This window comes from Crocodylus porosus, unplaced genomic scaffold (genome assembly GCF_001723895.1).
Source record: "Crocodylus porosus isolate Cpor-Errol unplaced genomic scaffold, CroPor_comp1, whole genome shotgun sequence".
In the NCBI taxonomy this organism is placed as follows: domain Eukaryota; kingdom Metazoa; phylum Chordata; order Crocodylia; family Crocodylidae; genus Crocodylus; species Crocodylus porosus.
The window spans coordinates 26,085,801-26,107,107 of record NW_017728918.1 but is presented as its reverse complement, the minus strand read 5'-3'; the positions used below and the strand labels follow the sequence as shown (position 1 = coordinate 26,107,107).

Genomic DNA, 21,307 nt, shown 5'->3' with positions numbered 1-21,307 from the left:
GGTTCAAGCACCTACATTGAACACCTGCAAGAGTAAATTGGATGCTTATCTTGCTGGGATCCTATGACCCCAGCTGACTTCCTGCCCTTCGGGCGGCGGGGCTTTACTTGATTATCTTCTAAGGTCCCTTCCAGCCCTAATATCTATGAAAATTTCTATGAAACTTTGTGGATCTGGAACTTAGGGAAAGCTGCTGAAACAAGGGAAGGTGTATGTTACTGGCTTATTATATAATGGTCCTATTGGTAGGTTCTTACCTTAGTGAATGAATATTTGTATAATTTTCTGATCTTCCTTGATTTAAAAAAAAAAAGACATCACAGTGAGAAATGTGGCAATCCTTAGCAACAGAGAGTGAAAACTGTAGTGTTTCTTGTTTTGCACTACTGATAGGTCTTGGAAAGCATGCAATTTATATCACTGTATTTTCTTAAGAAAAATACGTTTTGTGGGAAAAGGATAAAAGGGGTAGAACATTATTATTCTACTAGAATTTGGCGGTCTTTATAAAGGGAGAAGAGGAGAAAAAGATAATTTTGTTAATTTTTTTAATGCAAGTTGGGCATGTGTTTCTGAGCTTTTGGCTGTTCTTCAGGCATTTGGATACTACATCCAATTTATTTATGTATATACTTGAAGTTTTGCCTGTCTGTTAAGTTGAATGCCCCTACCCTAAAGAAGATACAGGGAAGGGAAAAGAGAATCCATTTTTCCCCTTTTTCCTAATTCTTGGTGACGTGAGAGGAGGGGGAACATGAAAGTGATCTTCTAGAACAACGGAAATGGTCATCCCATCACTGTCTGCCCCTGCTCACACATCTTTTATTCACAGGGAGTGGAATTTAATGATCTATGGACAGCTTAAGAGTGCAGAAGAAATTCACTACATCGATTCACGTCCTGAAATGATGAATGAGGACTCCTGTTTACAGGGTTGGCACGGCAATGAGGATGGACTATACAATTGTCTTATTCATTGTCAACTAATGTGGCACATTCGGTCTCTGTGGGACATTGTTGTGGAACAGTATATTCAAACACGGGCATGTTTAAGGAACAGGGGAAGGCCAAATGGATGACCAGAATCTACTTTTATTAACCCTCAAGGAAAACAAAACCAGCCATCCTAGCCATACTTTCATAGACCTTAGCTTCGATGCAGGCCAGAAATCTGCAGATTTCCCTTTGACTCTGAACTCAAAGATAACTTTGCTTTGGGATATTCCCTGAGATGCTCTCTAGTCCCTTTCTCTGTGTTCCCTGATACTTTAGCATTGTAAAGAAAACCAGTCCACTCTGCAGCTTAGTGCCTGCTCCTCTCTTACTCCCTCACCTGATATAGCCATATTTAGAGGTCATTAGTCAAGTTAGTCTGAAGTAAGGTGGAAGCTAAGGTGGTGTGGCATCTTATAGACTAACTGGTTTAGAGAGGTATGAGCTTTTGTAGGCTACAACCTACTTTGTCAGATGCTAGCCATATCCAAAAAAACCATGCTCACTCCCCTGCCCTCATTCTTGCAATTCCTCTGCTTAGCCCAAGAGTGAAATTTATCTGGGGGTTTCCAAAGGGATGGTTCTTGAAGGGGGATTTTAGGGCTGCCAGGCTAAATATGCTGCTTGTTTTTGTCAACATACCTCCAGTCCATTTCTTTCTAAATATTTATTTCTGGCTGTATTTTCTTATTAAAAGTGGCTCCCTCTTGAGCCGATTACGTCACTCGCTTCTACTTTCCAGCTTCCCGACTTGAATTCCACTAGCGTAATTCTACTAATTCTGCTGAAATCAAAGTATTTACTCTCAGGGTGAATCTGGCCCTGTATAGGATCTGAATTCCTTTTTCTCCTCTTCTGTGACATGACTCCCTAGTACTACCATCTAAGATGATTTCCTAAAATCATCTGCTGCCTGTCTCCTCAAGAGCCAAACATATTGGACAGTACTAGTCTGATAACCAGGGATCCAGGTTTTCTATTTGCCGTGGAAAAATGCGGTAAAATATGGATTTTCTTAGTTTAAGGAGAAAAACCTGGATTTTGTCTTTTTAAGGAGAAAAATGCAGGGAATGGTGGTTTTCCTCTTGCAGGCTGGCAGAGTTCCAGCCTACAAGGGGCTGGGGAGAGCAGGAGAAAGGGGACCAACAGGGAGTGCCATGTGTATGTGTGCACATACACATGCACATGGCTGCCAGGCAGCCTGGAGAGCAGCTCCTAATAGGTAAGTCTGGCAATGGGGGGAGGGAATTGAAGCCCCCATAGTGAGGGAGGGAGTTGGGCAGGGCTGGGGCTGCTGCCCTGCTGGTGTGGGGCACTTGGGGCACCATGTGCAGTTGCAGGCCCTGGACAGGAAGTGGGACACAATTGCAGATGGCTCATCCTGGGGTGGGGCTGGCTCCCCACTGCTGCATGCACTTCTAGGGGAAGTGGGTGGCACATACCCCTCAGATTTGGGGTGGGGGGGCAGGTGCAGGCTGCCCACTGCAGGCTCAGGGCTCCCTGCCCTGCTGCCCTCTTTCTGGGGCCTCTGGCCCAGCAGGTGGGACCTGGCAGAGTGGGGCAGGGAGGCTTATGCTGCCGCTAAAGCTCCATGCTGCCCTGGTGAGGCACCCCCTGCCTGCCTAGCTACAGTTGTGCTCCTCGCTGCTGCCGGGCGGGCAGGGAACACATTGCCATGGCAGCGTGGAGCTCCTGGCAGCGGCACAAGCCACCCCACCCAGCCCTGCTGTGCTCTGCCACACCTGGTCCTGCCTGCTGGGTCCTGGAGGCCCCAGGAGGGAGGGCAGCAGGGCAGGGAGCCTAAGCCCACAATAGGTAGCCCACACCTGTGTGCCCCCCACAAGCTCCATTCCAGCTGTGCTGCCCATGAGAGAGCGGAAGCATGCTCTCCTCTGCCACAGCAGCTGCTGCCTCCTACAGGCAACACCTTGGGCTTGAGCGCTGCTGTGGCAGGCAGGGCACTATGGAGCTGGGCCCCTGGTCCCATAACCTTGGCAGCTGGGGATCTGGCAGGGCTGGAGAGGGCAGAGGCCCTGTGGGTGGGGAGTGAGAAGCACCAGCAGGCCCAGGGTACTGTGGGTGGGGAGTGAGAAGCACCAGCAGGTCTGGGGGTCAGGAGTGAGGGGCACTGGCAGGGTTGTGCGGGCTATGGTTTGGCAGTGAGAAGCAATGTCACGGGCAGGGCACCAGCATGTCAGAGCTGCACAGGACTATGAAGCAGCTGGGAGACAGCCTAGTGAGCGAAGGGGGCAGGGAGAGCTCTGATTTTCCATGATAAAAAAACCCCAAAATCAAATGCCAAAATATATAGATATTTAGAATTTATTTTATTACTAAGGAATTGCCCATCAAGAATGGCGGCTGAATTTCAAATAACAAAAACAAACAGATTTTACTTTTTATATTTATTAAATAAAATATTTATAAAACTTAAATAAAATAGGCTGAACATTTGAAGATACCAATCCCTTTCTGCACTCGTTGTTGTCCAGTGGGCTGGAGATGGATCCACCCATGCTGCCACCTGAGTGCCTCTTTGCTGGGCAAGGGCAGGCGAGCTCTGGACCTCACAATAGCCACCCACACCCCGGCGCTTCGTCTGCACCACCCCTGGGTGCCTCCTTCCCTGCTCAGGGCTTGGGATGGCGCCACCGCTGCTTGCCCACTGCCTCGCGTCTCTACCCCACTCCTGCTTTTCCTTGGCTGCTCCCCACTCCCTTCTACCCTCCCTGCCACGCCGGGCTCCCAGTGTCCTCCCGGGAGGAGATCAATAGAAAAAGCCCTGGCCCAACATTTTTCCCAATTCTGGAAGTTTGGATCATCCTGACATAGTCACTAAACAGGTGCTAAGGTTTAGCAAAGAAATTTCTCTGAAGACACAAATGTTCTCTCTTTTACAGTTTTCAAGCTATTCGCATGTAAAGAGCATTATAGAGAGACAGATACACAGACAGATGGACTAAGCCCTTTTATATATATACACACACACACACACACACACACACATATAAAGGTGGTGACTGAGGCACTGGCAAGTTTCCAAGTTTTCCAAACTGCTTTAAAATTGTAAATATATCAGTAAAACATTGTGTTCAACTGATACCTGTATATATACAGGCAGTTCTTGACTTTTTGAGTTATGACAAATGACATTTACAATATTTGTAAATTGACACCCTGTTTCGAGGTTCCCACGCCGGTTTTGCCTTTACAATGGTTGACACAGCTGCATCCAGCTGGTAAGTCTGTTGTGGTGGTGGGAGGGAAGGGGCATGGGAGGGCAGATCAATGCCCCTCCAGTGAGGGAGAGATTTGGGGGTAGGGCTGGGACCTGGGCTGGGGCAAGCGCTGCCCAGGGAGGGGGTGGGATGGCTCACGAGCAGCTCCTAGACTGGCGGCAGCCCACAGCATCATGTGGCAGCTTGTCCAGTGGCTCTTGCCGCTGCTCCCACCATTGGTCTGGGAGGGCATGGGGCAGGGCTGGGGCTGCACTGGGCAGGAGGCACTGTGAGCGGGGGTTATGCTCCCCGCCACTCGCCCAGCTAGCACGGGGCCGGTGCGAGACTGAGCCACTGCACTGCCTCCGGACAAGCGGTACCCAGCAGCAGGAGCTGGCTCAGCCTCCCCACACCTCTCGAACAGGGAGCGGCTTTGCCCTGGCCAGGAGAGCAGTGGCAGATTATGGGGGGATGTGTGCCTCCAGATTGGGGCAGGGTGGGCGGCAGAGCGGAGGCTGTGGGGCGGCTGCAAGTTTTCAGGTGGCACGCTCCCCCCGCCTCCCCAATGCCTTGTCGCTGCTTGCCCAGTCAGGGTGAGGCCACTGCTAATCCAGGAGGTGTGGGGAGGCCGGTTCGGCTCCCACCACTGTGCACTGCTTGTCTGGAGGCAACGCAATGGCTCAGTTTTGCACTGGCTGGATGAGTTGAGGGGGGCAGAGCCCCCGTTCCCAGCACCTTCTGCCTGGCACAGCCCCAGCCCCTCCCGCCCCACGCAGATTCTGGGGCACACGCCCCCACACCATGCCTTCCCAGACCAGCAGCAGGAGCAGTGGTGAGAGCCGCCAGACAAGCCGTCACATGACAACTCCTGGACCGGTGGCGTGCAGCAGTGCAACCTGCCCCACACCCTCCCTGGGCAGACCTTCCCCCAGCCCAGGTGCCAGCCCCAGCCTCAATTCCTTCCTCACTGCAGGGGCATTGATCTGGCCCCCCACGCCCCTCCCAACTCTTCTCCACCACAACAGACTTACCAGCAGGATGCAACTGTGTTGACTGTGGCAAAGGAACCAATCCCCCATTTATAACATTGTTCCTATGGGAAAATTGGTTCCTAGTTGCACTGTTTTGACTTAAGACGCTGTTTTCAAGAACCAATTGTGTTGTAAGTCTGAGGACTGCCTGTAATGGTGTTTCATTTTAATCACAGTTTTTGGGTTTTTTTAAATCAGGGAATTTGCATTTTTAATCAGAGATTTTGCAATTTTTAAACAGAGAAAACCAAGATCCCTTCTGCTAAGTCAAGTGTAGCTAATCCTTTCCATTTGGTTTCACCAAAGCACCAGATTGGAAAACTTTATATTTCTTTTAAATCCAAAGACTTTGGTGACCTGTTTAGAAGCTAAATGAACAAAAACATCCACATGCGAACATTATGCTGAATTTCTGCAGCATTTTTCATCTCTATCATTTCCTCCTGATTGTATCTGGTTTATGATTAGAACCCCCTAATTCTATTTAAAATCTCTAAATGCTGAACATGTCATTTGTAGGTTATATTGCTACATAAGCATTATACAGTATACTGGCAGACCAACTGCTGTCAAATTGTACTCCCTAACCCTGGAACTACACCCAAGCAGTTGCTTTTGACTATTTTTAACTTCTGGTAAAAATTATGCAAATAGTTTTAGTATAACCATATTTTCCTCATGCCAGATTTCTCTCTGAGCCTCAAAAGGCAGTTATGTACTTTCTTGGTGACATGATTTTTAATGTCTCTTCCTTTTCTTTATTTTCAAGATGCTCAAAGATGCTATGTCTTGTCTTCCTTGTCATCATAAAGGGCTACATACCTGGAGCAGGAGCTTTCTCAGCTCTCATGTGAAGTGACTAATCGTACATATATTTCAATTTCTAGACAAAGCTAATGCTAGTTGTAAACAAAGAAAACTTTTCATCTAAATTTCTTTTCAAGACTTCGGGTTAAATCATGGTTCATGAAACCAAAAAAAATTAAAATCTTCAACTATAGGACCCCTTTGCATACAGCCACTTTCTTCTACATAGGTAGAATGTAGACTACAATGTAGTTCTACATGTAGACTTATAAGTGCTGCTCAGAAATACAAGCAAAGAATGAGCTATTATTCAAGGCACACCTAAGTAACTCCCTCCCTAAGTGTTAATTACATAATTACTTTAATGATAACATCACCCATAAGTGTCCTCAGACATTAGCAAAACCTGACTCAGTCTAGTTTATCCCAACAAAGCAAACATTTTTTTTCCAAAGCAAGCAGACTGCCCTGTGTTATTCAGTATTATACTAGATTTGATGCTTCTATGCCTGGTTTAAAAAAATTAATTTTTGTTACATTTGCTTCTCTTCAGCACTTTGTTAGCAGTCATGCACTTAAACCCCTAAATTTAAGAAACACCATAAAATGGTCACATTGAAATTGCTGGTTAAAACTAATGCAAAACTCAGCAGGCATAAGCAGAAGTGAAGAGAAGGAAGTTTAGATGAACAGGATTCACTATTTACTATCATCTGGAATGAGGAAATAAAGACTGGGAAACAGAGAGAGAGGAAGCATGAGAGGAAGTTTTAATGGTGCTCTGATTTAAGGCAGCGAAGTGGGACTATTTGTGTTCAGTTCCTGGCTCTGTCACAGACTTCTTGTGTGACCCTGAACAAGTCACTTAATCTATTCGTGGATTGGTCTCCTTATTTATACATTTGGTATGGGACCCTATGGGAAATGGTGAGAAATTCATTCACATTGTAAGGTGCTCTGATAACTTCTGAAAAATGTCAGTCAACATCTGTTGCTCAGCTCCAGCACAACCAGCTCAATCAACAATTTTTCTACAGGATATATCAGAAGTCACAAACACAAGTTGGTCCCTAACTCCACTCCACCTCTCAACCTGCAGTATCTTGTATTTGTCTGTTCTCCAAGACCCTGTTCCCTGCAATAGGCATTGGGATGTCATGAAACAGATGCTTCAGACCCATAGAATACATATTGCAAGTCAGGGCTGTCGACTTCCAGTTAACCAGGAACTGCGCACAGCCCACAGGCTGCCCATTGGACACCCCTGCTTAAGTGAAAACATCCAAGTAGCTGTTTTGAGGATACATTAGTGTTGCAAGAACAACTATGATGCGCTAATTGAGGGGTGTCAAACATGCAGTCCATGGAACATAGGGCTTGTGGTAGGTCAGGAAATTTGGGGGCAGGACTAGTGAGGGGCAGGGCCTGTTGCAGAATCTGAGGCTATAAGGCCCTGTTGTGCACATGGCAAGAAGGAGAGAAAGGGCTGCACTGCTATGGCCCAGTGGCCCTGCCGCTGCTTTGCTTGCCTTTGCTGGTCCTGCTGCCACTTGCCTCTCCATTGCTGTCAGGTTTGGATCTGGGTCAGGGCCTGGGGTGAATTGCACCCCTGCACTAAACCTTTCAAGCAATTGCTGTCCTTGCTGTGTTTTTTTTTTTTTTTAACTGATAGACTTCCTATACTTCCTTCTGGTACTCTAACACAGGTGACCACATTTGTTTTGGAAGGTGGAAGCCATGCATGCAAGATCTCCAAACAGAAGCCATGTTTGTTTGAACAAATTTGAAAGGAAACAAATGTAATTGCTTTTAAATGACAGACTTGCAAAAACCCCAAACCAAACCAAACCAGCAAATAGTATTTTCACATGTCTATAATTCACACAGGCTTTTTTCAGTGTGAAAGCATGCTAGTCCATTATGTGAGGGGTGTCAAGCTTCCTTGGCCCCTGGGCTGGATCCTGGTATGGGAGCAGTCATGGGGCAAGCAGTTGTGGTGGCAGCTGTAGGGGTTAACACAGCCATTATTTGCCCCATTACACACACACATGTGTAGTGGGGCCATGCCCCACTCCCAAATTCCTGGCCCCTCTATCTTGCCCATGGGCAGTATGTCTGACACCCCTGCTTTACATGATTCAAACAGCTATACATGCATTCGTTTTTGCATACAAGATCTTTCTCAGTATTTTAATCATAAAAAACTATAGATGGCAGATGCAGGGTTTTTCCTGGCAACTGGAAATATCTATCTTGAATTATTACTATTATATATCCATTTGTGCTTTGTCTATCACAGCCATTTCCTTTATTCTTCTGAAATGTCTCTGACCTCTTTTCTCTTTATTTATGGTCATCTGTGACCAGGCTGCTTTTGTTTTTGCAACGTACCTAAGGCACTGAGTAAAGGTGTAGACCTGTTATAGCACAACTACATCTGCACATTTGCTTACATCAGTCACTACCACTAACAATCTTAAGTTGAAACTAAGTCTGCTACCTCTGGTTTGTTTATCTTCTCATGTGATATTTCTCCTCAGGCCTTTTGCTCTGTTTAATTTGATTTCACTATTGGGTTTGCTGGACATGCCACCTACTTTCTTTTACTTAGTTGAGCAGGCTAATTGTAGCATCTGCAAAGGTTTACTTTGTGATGATCACACAAAGCCTGTTTTTGAGTGATCATTAAGTGAACCTTCTTTAGCCACGTCCCTGCAGCTGGCTTAGGCCCCTGAAAAAAGCCAAGGCCGGCAACACTATGATTTACTTTAGGGTCTGTCCCTATTCAGCACACTTAATAAACCCCCTTTACATACATTATAGCCAAGTCTTGCCTCTTTTGCTGCCAAAGATGCAATGTTTTTCATTTGCTTTTTGTGAATTTAAATCAGCTCATTAATGCTGCATCTTAGATCTCTTTTGGAAGCTTAAGCTATCACTATTTTTTGTATTTTCATCAGGCCTAGGAGCTGTAGTCACGAACTGTGCTGTGTCATAGAAACACAAATAAAAAAACCCCTGTCCCTGCCTAAACAGTACACAATTAAAGTACAAGACACAAGAAAAAAAACCAATGGAGCAGTATAAGGCAGGCTACAAAAAATAACAACATGATGACCAGTGGTCTCGGTTCATCAGTAGCCTAACTGCTTTTGAGTCAGTTTCTTATCGTATTAAAACCCTTTAATGATAGTGAAAGTGATATACATTTGTGTCAGTCTCTCCCCCAATAATGAACCACTAAAGAGGAAAAAATAGAATGACTGGGGTACAGAATTTCAATTAAAATATAATAGCCACAGCCCTGACTTTAGGACCCATTACCGATTATGTTAACAAAGCACTAACCAGATCTTCCACCCACGCTTGTGCAGCATCTATCCAAAAGCGTGAAACAGACTAGGAGAATGAAAAAATCCCTGTTTAGTTTACTTCATCAGCATTTCAAGCTCAAATGCTGCCTTGGGTCACATCACACCTGAGTCTATTCACCTGCCATGACTTATTATTGTTCCCTGGTATACCCCTGAAGGTAATGCTCAGGGATTCTTTTAGGGGCTTGGGGCTCCCCCTCCCCTACACCCTACCCTTTCTCACTTGGGTTTTATGATGGATCCAGACAGTGCCTTAGCACAATCACGAGCGGCCCAGAAAGAAGGGGTGTTGCAGGGTTCTTGCCACTGTCCTATTGCTCCCAGAAAATCCCAAACACAATAGAAAATTTAACCAAAAGTACTCGGCCTGAGGGTTGGGCAGGGCAACGCTGCCCCTGCTACAAGTAGCTCACCTCTGAACATGGGTGATTGTGTGCTTGCTGCATTGTTCGCTCCTGTTCCCAGCATTTTGCCTCAGCTGATGATAAAGTTCTTGTCAGTTGTGCCTCTTGATGCCCCAAACCCAAACTGAGATCTTGGGAGGAGCTCTTCAGCTGGTGAAAGAAGATGGCTCTCACAATGATCTTTCCTGTAATGGATAGCAAGGAGATCCCTCTAATTTCCACAGGTGGACTTGTCTCCTTTCTTGAAGGCTGTCACAATCATGGCATCCCTGAGGTCATCTGGGATTTTCTTGTCATTCCAAATCCTTAAGATGAGGGGGTAGAGCTGTGATTGAGCCCCTTTCCCCCTACTTGAAGATTTTGGCATGAATTTCATCAGCTCCAGGTGTCTTATTGTTCTTCATCTGCTTCAGCCTGAAGAAAAGACGGCTGAGAGGGGACCTGGTAGCAGTACATCAAAGGCTTGGAAAGCAACTGTTCACCAGCGCATCAAAGAGGCAAACCAGGAGTACCGGCCACAAACTCCTGGAAAATCGATTCAGGCTCAACATGAGGAAAAACTGTTTCACAGTCAGGGTGTCCAGACTGTGGAATGAGCTCCCTTCAGAGATGGTGCAATCGCCTACCCTGGAAATCTTCAAGAGGAGACTGGACGGTCACCTTGCTGGAGTCACCTGACTCGATTTGTCTTTCCTACTTGGTGCAGGGGACTGGACCTGATGATCTTCCAAGGTCCCTTCCAGCCCCTTACAATCTATGAAAAACGTACGCAGCATCTCACCAAGGGCTGGGGGTGCCTAACCGAGTGTTGCAGGCTGGAGTTGAGAGCACTTTTATCAAAAAACAGGCTCTTGATTGAGGTCTTCAAAATGCTCCTTCCAGCAGGCATTGTAGGCTCCCCTTTTCTTGATCAAGGATCCTCCATCCTTGGGTCTCAGACCCCAGGCAGCTTTGAAAAAACTGCAGTGACAGGCCCACACCCACTGAACCTCCCCATGTGCACCCCCCTTTCAGAGTCCTAGATTGGCCCCTGCTGGGTTGGTGGCAGCGCAGTGGCACACATGCCGCGGTGTCAGACCTCCCTGCTGATGCACAGCTGTGGCTGGTTGGGGCAGGAGGGAGCTGCTCCAGTGGAGGGGAACTCCCAGCGCCTGTCGGCCCTCCTGAGAGATGCGCACTGTCCTTCAGGAAGGGGGGCGGCCTGTGAAGACAGTCTGCCATCCCCCAGACCCCTCAGACAGGGAAGATTTGAGGGGAGGGGGCCACCCAGCTAGTTCACAAACAGCAGAGGGTGCTACTCTTTCTAACCCCATCCTTCCTCATTGCTAAGGCGCCAGGATCAGCAGTGAGTCTGAACTGAGGGGTTTCAGTGGTCACCCCGAGGCTTTCAGGTGCACCCCGCGCACACGGCTGTAGTGGCGCGCTACCCGGGAGACTCGGCTCCGCAGCCCACTTCGGGGCACTAATGGCGGGAGACGGGCTTCCCTGCACCGCCAGGGCGAGAGCTCCCCGGATCCCTGGGGCTGGCGGCACTGCGGGGAGAAGAGCGCAGCTGCCGGCAGCCGTTACCGCCCCCCCCGCGCGGCGTTCCTGGCCGGCCGCCGCCCCGTGATTGGCAGGCGCCGGCCCCGCCCCCACGCTGACCTTTCCCCTAGTTTCCAGAGCAGCCCCTGCTGCCGCCGAACGTGCCCACGCGAGCCCCTTCCTGCGATCAGGCTGGCTGCACGCCGCGATCACGCCGGCCCAGCGCGCTGATTGGCTCGCCCGCGGCCCGGCCGTGTTGCGATTGGTCGGCGGGACAGTCCTCCCCCCTACCCCCCTCCCTGTCTGGAGCTCGGCGCGCGTTGGCCCTGCAGCCGGGGTTGAGCTGCTCCGGGCCGGGGGCGGCGCCGGCTAAAGCTGGCGGCTTTGTGAGCGTGCGGCCGCAGCCTCGCCATGCACGGGTCCGCCGGTGGAGATATGGACGGGGCGCCCGCGGTGAGTCCCCGCCACAAGCCCCCGCTGCTCTCGGCTCCGGGCCGCCCGGGGGTGTCCCTGAGGCGCGGGGCGGGCTGGACTGGGCTGGGCTGGGTCCCTTCCCCTCGCGTCTATGTTGCTCTGGGGCTGGGCAGGAACCGCCGCCTTCCCCCCGGGGAGCGCTTCCTGCTCCTCCGGCCGGCGGGGGCTTGGCGGGTGCCCGGCGGGTCATCCCGCCCGCCTGCCCGCAGCTGCTCACTATTTTGGGGGAGGGGGGGGCCCACGCGGCTGCGGGAACTTCACCTTCCCGGCGGGCGGGAGCCGCTTCCTCCGCAGTGTCTGCCCCGCCCCGCTCGGCTCGGGGTGAGGTGAGGTGAGGACACACTGCTAGGCGCCCTCAGCCCTGTGGGCGGCTGCCAGTTCCGCCCAGGCTTCCCCCGCGCTCGGTCCGGTTTGTGTAAGAGGATGTACGGTAGGGGAATGACCCTCGGGGAGGACAGGACTTGCTTCAAGCTGTCTATTCGGAAACCTTTGTGGCAGCGATGCCCGGGCTTTGCTGGCTCCTGCGCATGGTACTAAGCAAGTTGCGCCTTCACGGACACTGCGGCGTGAGCTGTCCCTGTGTCCTGTCTTCCGTGGCAGTGGGCTGTGCCCGAGGGTCTTTGAGTACAGGCAGGTGGGAAGGAGCTGGCACAAACCTCTGTGCATGTCAGGTGCCGGCCCAGTGGGGTCTGTGTTCTGGGCGGTGGTCTTTGATTTACAGCAGTAATAATGGGGACTGATCTGCTGTATCAGTAATGTAGCTGAGAGGTTGAGAATGTTTGTTTGTTTTCTGGAGTGGGTTTTGGAGTGGTTTCTCTTTTAATTGATTTAAAAAAAAAGGCTTAAGGATTGTTTAAATTGGATTTTTGAACCCTGAAAGCTTCATATCTGCCATGACTTGTCATTGGTTGGAGCACTTCCTGCAGATCTGATAGATACCAGCCTTTTCCACCCAATGTGTTTAATATGCCTGGCATGAGTGTGTGTTGCTGTATCTCTGTTTATATGTACACAGTTAGCTATCTGCATGGCCTCAGATAGCTCTGAGTCATGGGGCACAATCCTAGGCTCATTGTAGTCAATGATCAAACTTTTTCTGATTTCCGTGGAAGCAGTGTTTTTACTCAGGGTATCCTTTCTGCTTCAGCTGTCTTGCTAGTTGTTGTCAGTGCAGTATCTTAGCATTGTCTGCAGGAGCTTATGAGTCCAAGGTCCTGATTCTTCATTCCTTGCCCACGCAGATTTCCAGCTGACCCCAGTTAGTTTTGTGTGCTCAGGAATGGAGAATTGGACCCTTAGTTAAAGCAAGATCGATGATGGGGAACAGTGGGGAAAGAGATATATCAGTGATGGTCTGTGGCTGCTAGGATCAACACAGCAGGCTCTGTAAAACTCATTCATTTTTCCACCATGGAAAGAAAGATCACAATTTGACCCAGACACTAGTACATGAATACAGCAGTTACTTTTGGAAACAAATTGGAGGGAGTGGAGTTTCTCTCCTGTCTCCAAATGCACTAATTAAAATAACTTGTTACTTGTTCAGAGTACCCTACAGATTAATAGTCCTCAAAATGCCCCTGTATTTGTGAATATTCCTGTCTTGGTTTCCTCATCTGTAAAATAGGAGATAAATGACTGAAATTGTTTTTGCACCTTGAAAGCAGCCAGGCTTTTTTTTTTTTTGATCTTGAGAGCCCTGCCTCTCTGTTCTGAACTTGTGCTTTTTAAGCTGTAGTAAATATTAGACTGATTTTAATTCAGCAGTCTCTTTCCAATCCAGAAAGTGGCCATGTCCAAGCAAAGTAGGAAGTAATATGTGGAGGAGGGGGTGTAAAGGAGGGGGATGATGTATTTCTTTAGAGCAACATAATCCAAGGAAGTTACTTTGGAAACCTCAGCTACATGCTATGTGTATTGGTTCCTGTCCAGCAAGGCATTCCTTCCCTGCCCCAGGCTACTTGTACCATACTGCATCTTGTCTTTTTTTAGAAAAGGGCTGGGAAAGGTTTTCCTACTCAAGAATGAGTTATTGGCAAAAATCTTGCCTTGGACATCCAATTCCCAACAACCTTCATTATGTGCAGACAGTGTATCAGCTTTGTTTTCTGACTTGTCCTAACAGCTGTTGATTCAATTGCCTTTAGGTTGACATTGTGGACATATATGAGTCTATACGTGAAAGACAACGGCATGACAGCGAAAGGTCTACATGTAGTACCCTGGAGCAGAACGATATAGAAGCAGTCAAGGCACTTGTTTGTATGAGCTCCTGGGGTCAAAGATCACAGAAAGGTGACCTATTAAAGATAAGGCCGCTTACACCTATCTCGGATTCAGGTGATTTCACAATGCACACTGAGACTACAATGGAATTGCCAAAGGATTTCCACTCTCTGTCTACCCTGGTAAGAAAAAATAAATACATTCAAAATGAATGTGCATGGTCATATATTATATTGTTAGGGACCTGTTCAAATTGTGACTTTACATTTTTCGCAGAAGCTGCAACTTGAGGCAGTTTCCACAAAAAGCAGCGCTCCCTGTGATTTGAAGCAGAATAGCTGGAAAGGAAAAAAACCAAAAAAACTTACTGAAAATAAAATTCTGGCTCACCAGTGAGAGTCGTCGCCAGTCCTCACAGCTGCTGGCACAAAGAAAGGGAACCAAGATGGTGGCCTCCCCATCTCCCTCTGCCACTAATTGGCCAGGAGGGCTGGCTGTTGAGGGGCAGAGCCACACTCAGCCAATTAATGGCAAGAGGTGGGGCCACCACCAGAGCCCTTGGCCAGTCGGTGGCATGGGGGGATGGGGAGGCTACCATGAAAAACTATGAAAATGGCAGCAGGTGCTGTGATTGGTCTGCTTTGATTTTTGGCAGGTCTCTAGTTGTTGCTGATCTCCATTCCAGTTTAATTGCTTTGTTTTTGAGGACAGAAATGCCTTTTTACTCTTTTTTTAAGCTGCTTGTTAAAATATAATTTTTGCCTCCTAACTTGTCCCTAGAAGTATAATATTGCTGTTAGCACATAAAGTGAATGTTCCTCAGTATAAGTATCTTTGTCATTGTTTGTGGCATCTCTTCTGTTACTCGAATAACGTTCTCATCTCCCAGCAGAATTTGGTTGACAGTGCATTCATTTTAACAGATGTCCTGGGGAAGCTTGTTGGGATGGTCTGTTGTAGGCATCTGTTGTGTTAGACGCCTACTCTTACCTTGAATTACTCATACTCTGAGCATGAGAGAGAAGCCTGGTGATTCTGCATTTCTTTACCTGCAAAGATAAGAAAAGATGTTCTAAATGCAGTACAAATCTTACTAAAGATATTAACAAAGTGTAAACATTAATTGCAAATCAGTTTACTGCTTCATTATGGTAATTTGTGGCTTATGAGTTTCCACATGTAGCCTCTTTTTGGACAAACTGCTGGTCCCTTCTCACCAATGAGTGGTGTTGGTTAGCTTCTACTTCTCTGCAGCAGTTTATAGCTAAGAAAAAAACTTGGATAAAGAAATTGGCTTTTCCCCATTCAGTTTAAGGCATTTATTTGACCCACAAGATGTTCATTAAGTAAAAGCAGTAGGAGAAATGTTGACGGGGAGTGATAGATCTACTATGTCACATACTGTTTATGGCTGGGGGCGGGGGGTGGTTCTGCAGCAGAGGACAAAATAGACATGACCTGTCAATAGCTAATGGAAGAAGACTCCTGCCATTAGTTTTCTAATGCAAGATGCACTGAGCATCAAGTGTGTGGATCACTACATGTACTTTTATGTTGTGATTATTGCATTTCTTTATATAAGCTCTTCTTTACTGAGTTCATTCAGCCTCCCCTGCAGGGCACAGGGGTTTTCCTGCCTCTGGCAGCATCAGCACCAGGAGGGGAAGGTCTCCTTTTTCCCCCCCCCTACTTTGAGTCCAGCTCCCGAGACCCAGAGTCAGGCTGTGGGGGAGGAGTAGCCTGGTTTCTCCAAGCCTGGAATGGTCCTGTGATCCTGCCCTGGGCAGAGGGAGGAGAGCTGGGAATCTGGCCCAGAGACCACCTAGCCCTAGGTAGCCAGAAAGTCTCTCACTTCCCCTGTCAGGTGTGCTGGGCAGGCTCAGGCAGCTGCCCCAGGCTGGGGTTCAAGGGCATCATGTGGAAGAGCAGGTGGCTGCAGGGCTCCACATAGCCAGTCACAGGCACTGCTAGGCCAGCCCTGCCTGCTGCCATTGGCAGTAGGCACTTCTACATATGCTGTGGGGGGAGGGCAGCACTTTAATTAGAGCAGCTCCAACAGCCACTCTAATTAGTGCTGCAGCGTCTCATGTATCAGTGTCACCACGCTTAAAAATGGTGTTGGGGCTGCTTGAACTAAAACTCATTTGACAAGCTTTAGTTCAAGTGCCCCTACTACCATTTTTAAGCCCAGGGGCACTGATGCATGAAATGCAGGAGGCTGCTAGAGCGCACCCCAAAAAAGGTTTGTTTATGTCAGTAGTTTAAAATGCCTTGCATTACTACTAAATATCAGTTATCGGCTCAGCATCAGCTGATATGCTTGGTTAATAATCAGTTTTTGGTATTGGCCAACAAAATCTTTATTGGTGCACCTCTAGTCTTAGCTGTGTAAAATGTGGTCCCTGAGAATCTCTGTTGCTTTATAAATGTTTATCAAAGACGTATTTCTTTATAAACAACACTAGAGATCCCAAAGGTACATTTGTACCTGGCATTATGTTTTATTACAAAGCTGTAGTAATTGTTTTCTTATTGTAGTGCATGACCCCGCCTCACAGCCCTGACTTTGTTGAGCCCTCTGCTGCAATGCTCCTCTCTTCACAAGTCACTTATTCCAAACCAAGGACTGTTATGGCAAATACATCTGCCTGCTTGGTCACATCCACAAACTGTGCCTCTGCTGTAGCCACACCATCTGTCATAAATCTGGAGAGGCAGTCCAGTCAGAAGGCAGCAATATCTGAACCCCCTGGCCCTCCACCTTGCAGGGCCATGGCAACTAGCGTGATACGTCATACGGGCGATAGTTCTGCTTACCACCACATTCCAACTGTGCAAGAGAAAATAAAGGTAACTTCAGGCAATGGCAATTCCAGAGACTGGTGTGGAGCTGAAGATCAGACACATTCCAGAGTTTCACAAGACAAGTGTACTCCTGGTGGCTTAGTTAGCAAGACTTCACCACAACACCAGCCCTGTTTGCACAACTCCAGTAACAATGCTACCTGTAAAGGTGAACAGTCAGTACAGTCTGTTTCTCTGCAGACTACTTTACCAAAGTTTTGTGAAAATGACCTACAAAAAAAAGCCACCCAGCTAACACCTATCCCAGTTTCAAACCCTCAAGTCCTCTGTCAAATGATCCCTCTGAACAGCCAAAGAGGAATGATTTCTGCCTATCTGAAGCCTCCGACTCAGACGGTCACAACGCCTGTCAAACCTATTTTGCCCCAAACAGCCCCAATTTCTCAACCTGTGCTCATGGGACCTTCTGTGCCTCAGGGGGCTGTTATGTTGGTTCTTCCACAAACTGCTGTTGCACAGACACCACAGTGCCCACAAACAGTAATGACTGTTGGAAGCACTAAGTTACTGCCCCTTGCTCCTGCTCCAGTTTTCATTACTTCTGGTCAAAGCTGTGCACCTCAGATGGACTTCTGTCGAAGGAGAAATTATGTTTGCAACTTCCCAGGCTGCAGGAAAACATACTTTAAAAGTTCTCACCTCAAAGCCCATCTTCGTACTCACACTGGTGCGTTCCACAGAATGAGTCCTCTTGGTTTGGTAAAGGGGAATTGCTTTGGGATTCTGATGGGGGCGGGGGGAGTGGGTGGCCTAGAATCCTCTTACTCCTACTGGGCAAAGAGGGGCATAGATCCTTCGAGGACAAACAGGGACAAATTCTCTTCCAACAGACCTTGATTAATCCCGCTGATGCTGGCTTTCACAAAAAGGGAGGGCAGTCTGCAGGAGGGTGCGAGGTGAGTTTAGGGCACAAGTTTAGATTTCTATTTAGTTCAATAGTTTATCTCTAAAAATAACTAAAAATGAAAGGGAATATTTATTTTTCCATATTCCCCACAAATGAGAACCTAATGCTCTTACTCATTGCCATTGAGGCAGAAGCTAGGGCAGGGTGGCACCTCACAAACTAACTGGTTCAAAGGCATGTGCTTTTGGAAGCCATAGCCTAATTTGTTAGATGCATCTCTCTGCTGTTCAGGGTGAGTTGGCTGTAGTGGGTTACTCAGCTAATTAGCACAGTGCAGAATAGCCAGGGAATTAAGGCAGGTGCTTTAGAACATGCATCTATGATGGGGGGGCTAGGCAAACTATGGCCCACAGGCCAGATTTGGCCCACCAACTGATTTGTGTCTGGCCTGTAGATTGGCAGCCCCGAAGTCAGGAGCTGGTCCGTAGGAAGCCAGTGGTTCCAACTCCTGCATTGTGCTAGGTGGGCAAGCATGCATTGGCCCCATCCACCAGCTCCCGCCCCATATGCTGGAAAAAGCACTGGGTGCATACTGGCATCAGCTGTAGATGCTGCCTGCAGGTTCCTACTAGAGATCGGGGCAACTGCCTGGAACCACAGCTGATGCAGGTAATACTGGTGCAGACCTAGAAGGACACCCTTATCCCCAGGGAAAAGCTGCTGTCTGCATCCAAAGCTGACGCTGGTGTCCACCTGCAACTGTTTCTGGCACACAGGTCAGGAGCTGGTATAAGCTGCAGGGCCGTGCTATAGGTGCGGAACAGTTTCGTATTGGAAATGATGGTGCGGTATGTTTGCTACTATGTAGTACGTGTATGCGGTTATCAGACACTAACAAGCAATTCTACAACCCTGAGCTCACTCTTGCATCCCTTGGGCATCCAGAACTGTTGAAGTCTCATGTGAAGTGTAGGTGTCCAGAGAACAGAATCAGCCTTTGAATTTGGCCTGTTGCACACGTTTGCTGCATACATATGATAACTACTTGTTGGGGAAATTGATGAACAGTTTGGTTCTAATTAGAAACAGAACCATAGTTGAGTCTGAGATTTTGAATCATTTCTGTGAGCAGCTGGAGGGGGAGGAGGTGTGTTCATTTGCAGAACTGGATGGATTTTTTGTGAAAACTGAGATCAGATCCAAGACTTTATTGCAGATAGTAGGTCTTCCTGACAGTGTGGCACAGGCTTTGACTCTTACTACTAAGGAAAGGGTTTTGAATTCAGTATCAGAAGATATTGTAGCTTTATGAAGAGTATTTTGTTGAACAGTTCCTAGATTAGGGAAAATGTCTAACAAAAAAATTAAAACACTAAACATTATGCTGTTGTGTAAGACTCAGTGCAGCATAACCACACACATTAGTTTCATCTAGTCAGGTGCTTAAATGGTTCCAAGGCTGGGATCTAATTCAGTGGTTCTTAAAACCTCATTGTATTTGTTAGTATATCTTTTTAATGTATTTAAGTAAAGTCTTGTTTTTCTTTGCATCCATTCAGGAGAAAAACCTTTTAGCTGCAACTGGGAAGGCTGTGACAAAAAATTCGCCCGCTCAGATGAACTTTCTCGCCACCGTCGAACTCATACTGGGGAGAAGAAATTTGCTTGTCCTGTGTGTGATCGTCGTTTCATGCGCAGCGATCACCTGACAAAACACACTCGGCGCCATATGACTACAAAGAAAATGCCCAGTTGGCAGACAGAAGTGGGAAAACTGAACAGAATCACTACAGCGGAGAAACCGAAAAGCACTGGCACATTGAACATGCTCATCCCCATGCCACCACCTACTTGAGTGGACATGTTGATAAAAAATCTGTTCTTGGAACTTTCTAACAGTTGGGAAGTGCTACAGTGGCTAAAACAAAATTGACAATGGCTTCCTAATTTCTGTTTGCTTTTGTGCATTTCCATGGGGGGGGAGAAACTGTCCTTTTTTGGTTCAGTGTAACAAGTCTTTTGTCCTTTAATTGTTTTTTTTGTTTTTAATTTGATAGTTAGGAAACCACAATCACCAGCACTTACGAAAAACTGAACTCTTTGAATCTATGTTGGCAATAGACTCACTTAAGGAACATTTTATTGTTACTGTTTTTGATGGAAAGTGAAACAGGGTGATATTTTTAATTTTTATACTAAAATTTTCTATACAAGATATTTTTTGTATTTGTTCAATCAGGTCCTGGCACACAGTCAGTGAAACAGTTTGCATAACAAAAGGTGGAAACTCCTTTTAATTAAACCTAAAGAAACATAGTTAAAAGCATCGTATAAACTCTTAATGGTGGTCAACTCAGACTGTTTTTGAGTGTTATGCATTTAGATCCTTATCTAGCAGTAGCTAAGCACACTCAGACCCTCTCATAGATGAGATTTGCAGGGTTTGGACATAAAAGCCTGTCGCCATTTAAGAATGTCTCCAGGAAAAGATGTAGGCTTCTTGAAACCCACACTTGTTCATCAAATAAGAGCCTTTGCAGGGTGGGGAACAGAAAATGCATTGAATACATCTCAGAACATTTGCAATGGAAAGGCATTGTGATTTGAGGTAAAAACTTGAACTTCTCTATTCTTGAGTTGTTGTTCTAACTGAGCAAAATTAGATGAGCCAAGATTACTCAAATGGAAGCACATTCACAATTACTTCTGAAGAATTTTGTCACTAGTAAATGATTTTACCTTCAGTCTTACTGGAGCCAGCAAACCAGAGTTTACAGTAAACACAAAACCAATAAGGTCATGACAAAACAAGTTATCTTGATCTCTGATTTATATTTCTCCTGTGCTACAATTATAGACTTTCAGATGCTTATAGTTTATTGTAGATTTTTGCACAGCTAGTAAACTGTTCTTCAAGACTTCCATTTATTTGTATAAAAATCACCAAAAAAATTTAACTTTGAAACGCAGCCACTTTGTTAAAATCATGATCCTCTTGTGGCCTTATATTTCACGATACTTTGTATACAGAAACACCCTTTTTATTAAATGAAATATTCTCTCTGTTGAATGGACTTTCTTTTACACCAGGGTACAGCTTGACTAAGATCAATTGCAAACTTGCCAGTGTCATAGTTATAAACTATTTTATAACTATGCCAATTGCAAACTGATGTGTTTATAGTTATATCTAGTAGCATGGTATGAGTAACAACATTAGATGTATGCAGCACAATTAGACCTCTCAAGTTCCATGTCATGAAGTTTGGTCTGAAGAAAATGAACATGTATATTTTAGGAAACAATGATTTGTTGTCATGCACTGAGGTTACATAAGTAGTGTATCACCTTTCATTTCCTTAGTACTCACAAGTATTGGCTCTAGAACAGGCATAAACAACTCCTGTGCCTTTTTTAATGCAAATATTTCTGTTTTCATTTGTTAATTTCCTGTGATCTTTCCTCATTCCATCATTTCCTTCTTTCAACATTGAAACTAATTTGAGCTTAGAGAAGAAAATTTAATTTTTCAAGCGAGTAAGAA

General features: G+C 46.6%; 1 protein-coding gene and 1 long non-coding RNA gene across 3 annotated transcripts in view; both read left to right on the top strand.

Moving 5' to 3' along the window:
- LOC109311657 overlaps nucleotides 1–7,685 on the top strand; it is a 26,718-nt gene extending 19,033 nt beyond the window's left edge. Inside the window, exon 4 of one of the 2 annotated variants that reach the window (XR_002101564.1) lies at nucleotides 7,087–7,685. This is a non-coding gene — a long non-coding RNA (uncharacterized LOC109311657). Of the gene's footprint in view, nucleotides 1–6,011; nucleotides 6,247–7,086 lie in introns of those variants that run through there. The other variant, XR_002101565.1, reaches the window with a different exon arrangement.
- Nucleotides 7,686–11,691: 4,006 nt separating this feature from the next.
- Nucleotides 11,692–20,830, top strand: KLF11 (Kruppel like factor 11). Its single transcript, XM_019537412.1, has 4 exons — nucleotides 11,692–11,804; nucleotides 13,973–14,233; nucleotides 16,590–17,583; nucleotides 19,323–20,830. The coding sequence occupies exons 1-4, from the start codon at nucleotides 11,763–11,765 to the stop codon at nucleotides 19,616–19,618; spliced, it is 1,593 nt and encodes a 530-aa protein (XP_019392957.1). The 5' UTR covers nucleotides 11,692–11,762; the 3' UTR covers nucleotides 19,619–20,830.
- Nucleotides 20,831–21,307: the final 477 nt, after the last annotated feature.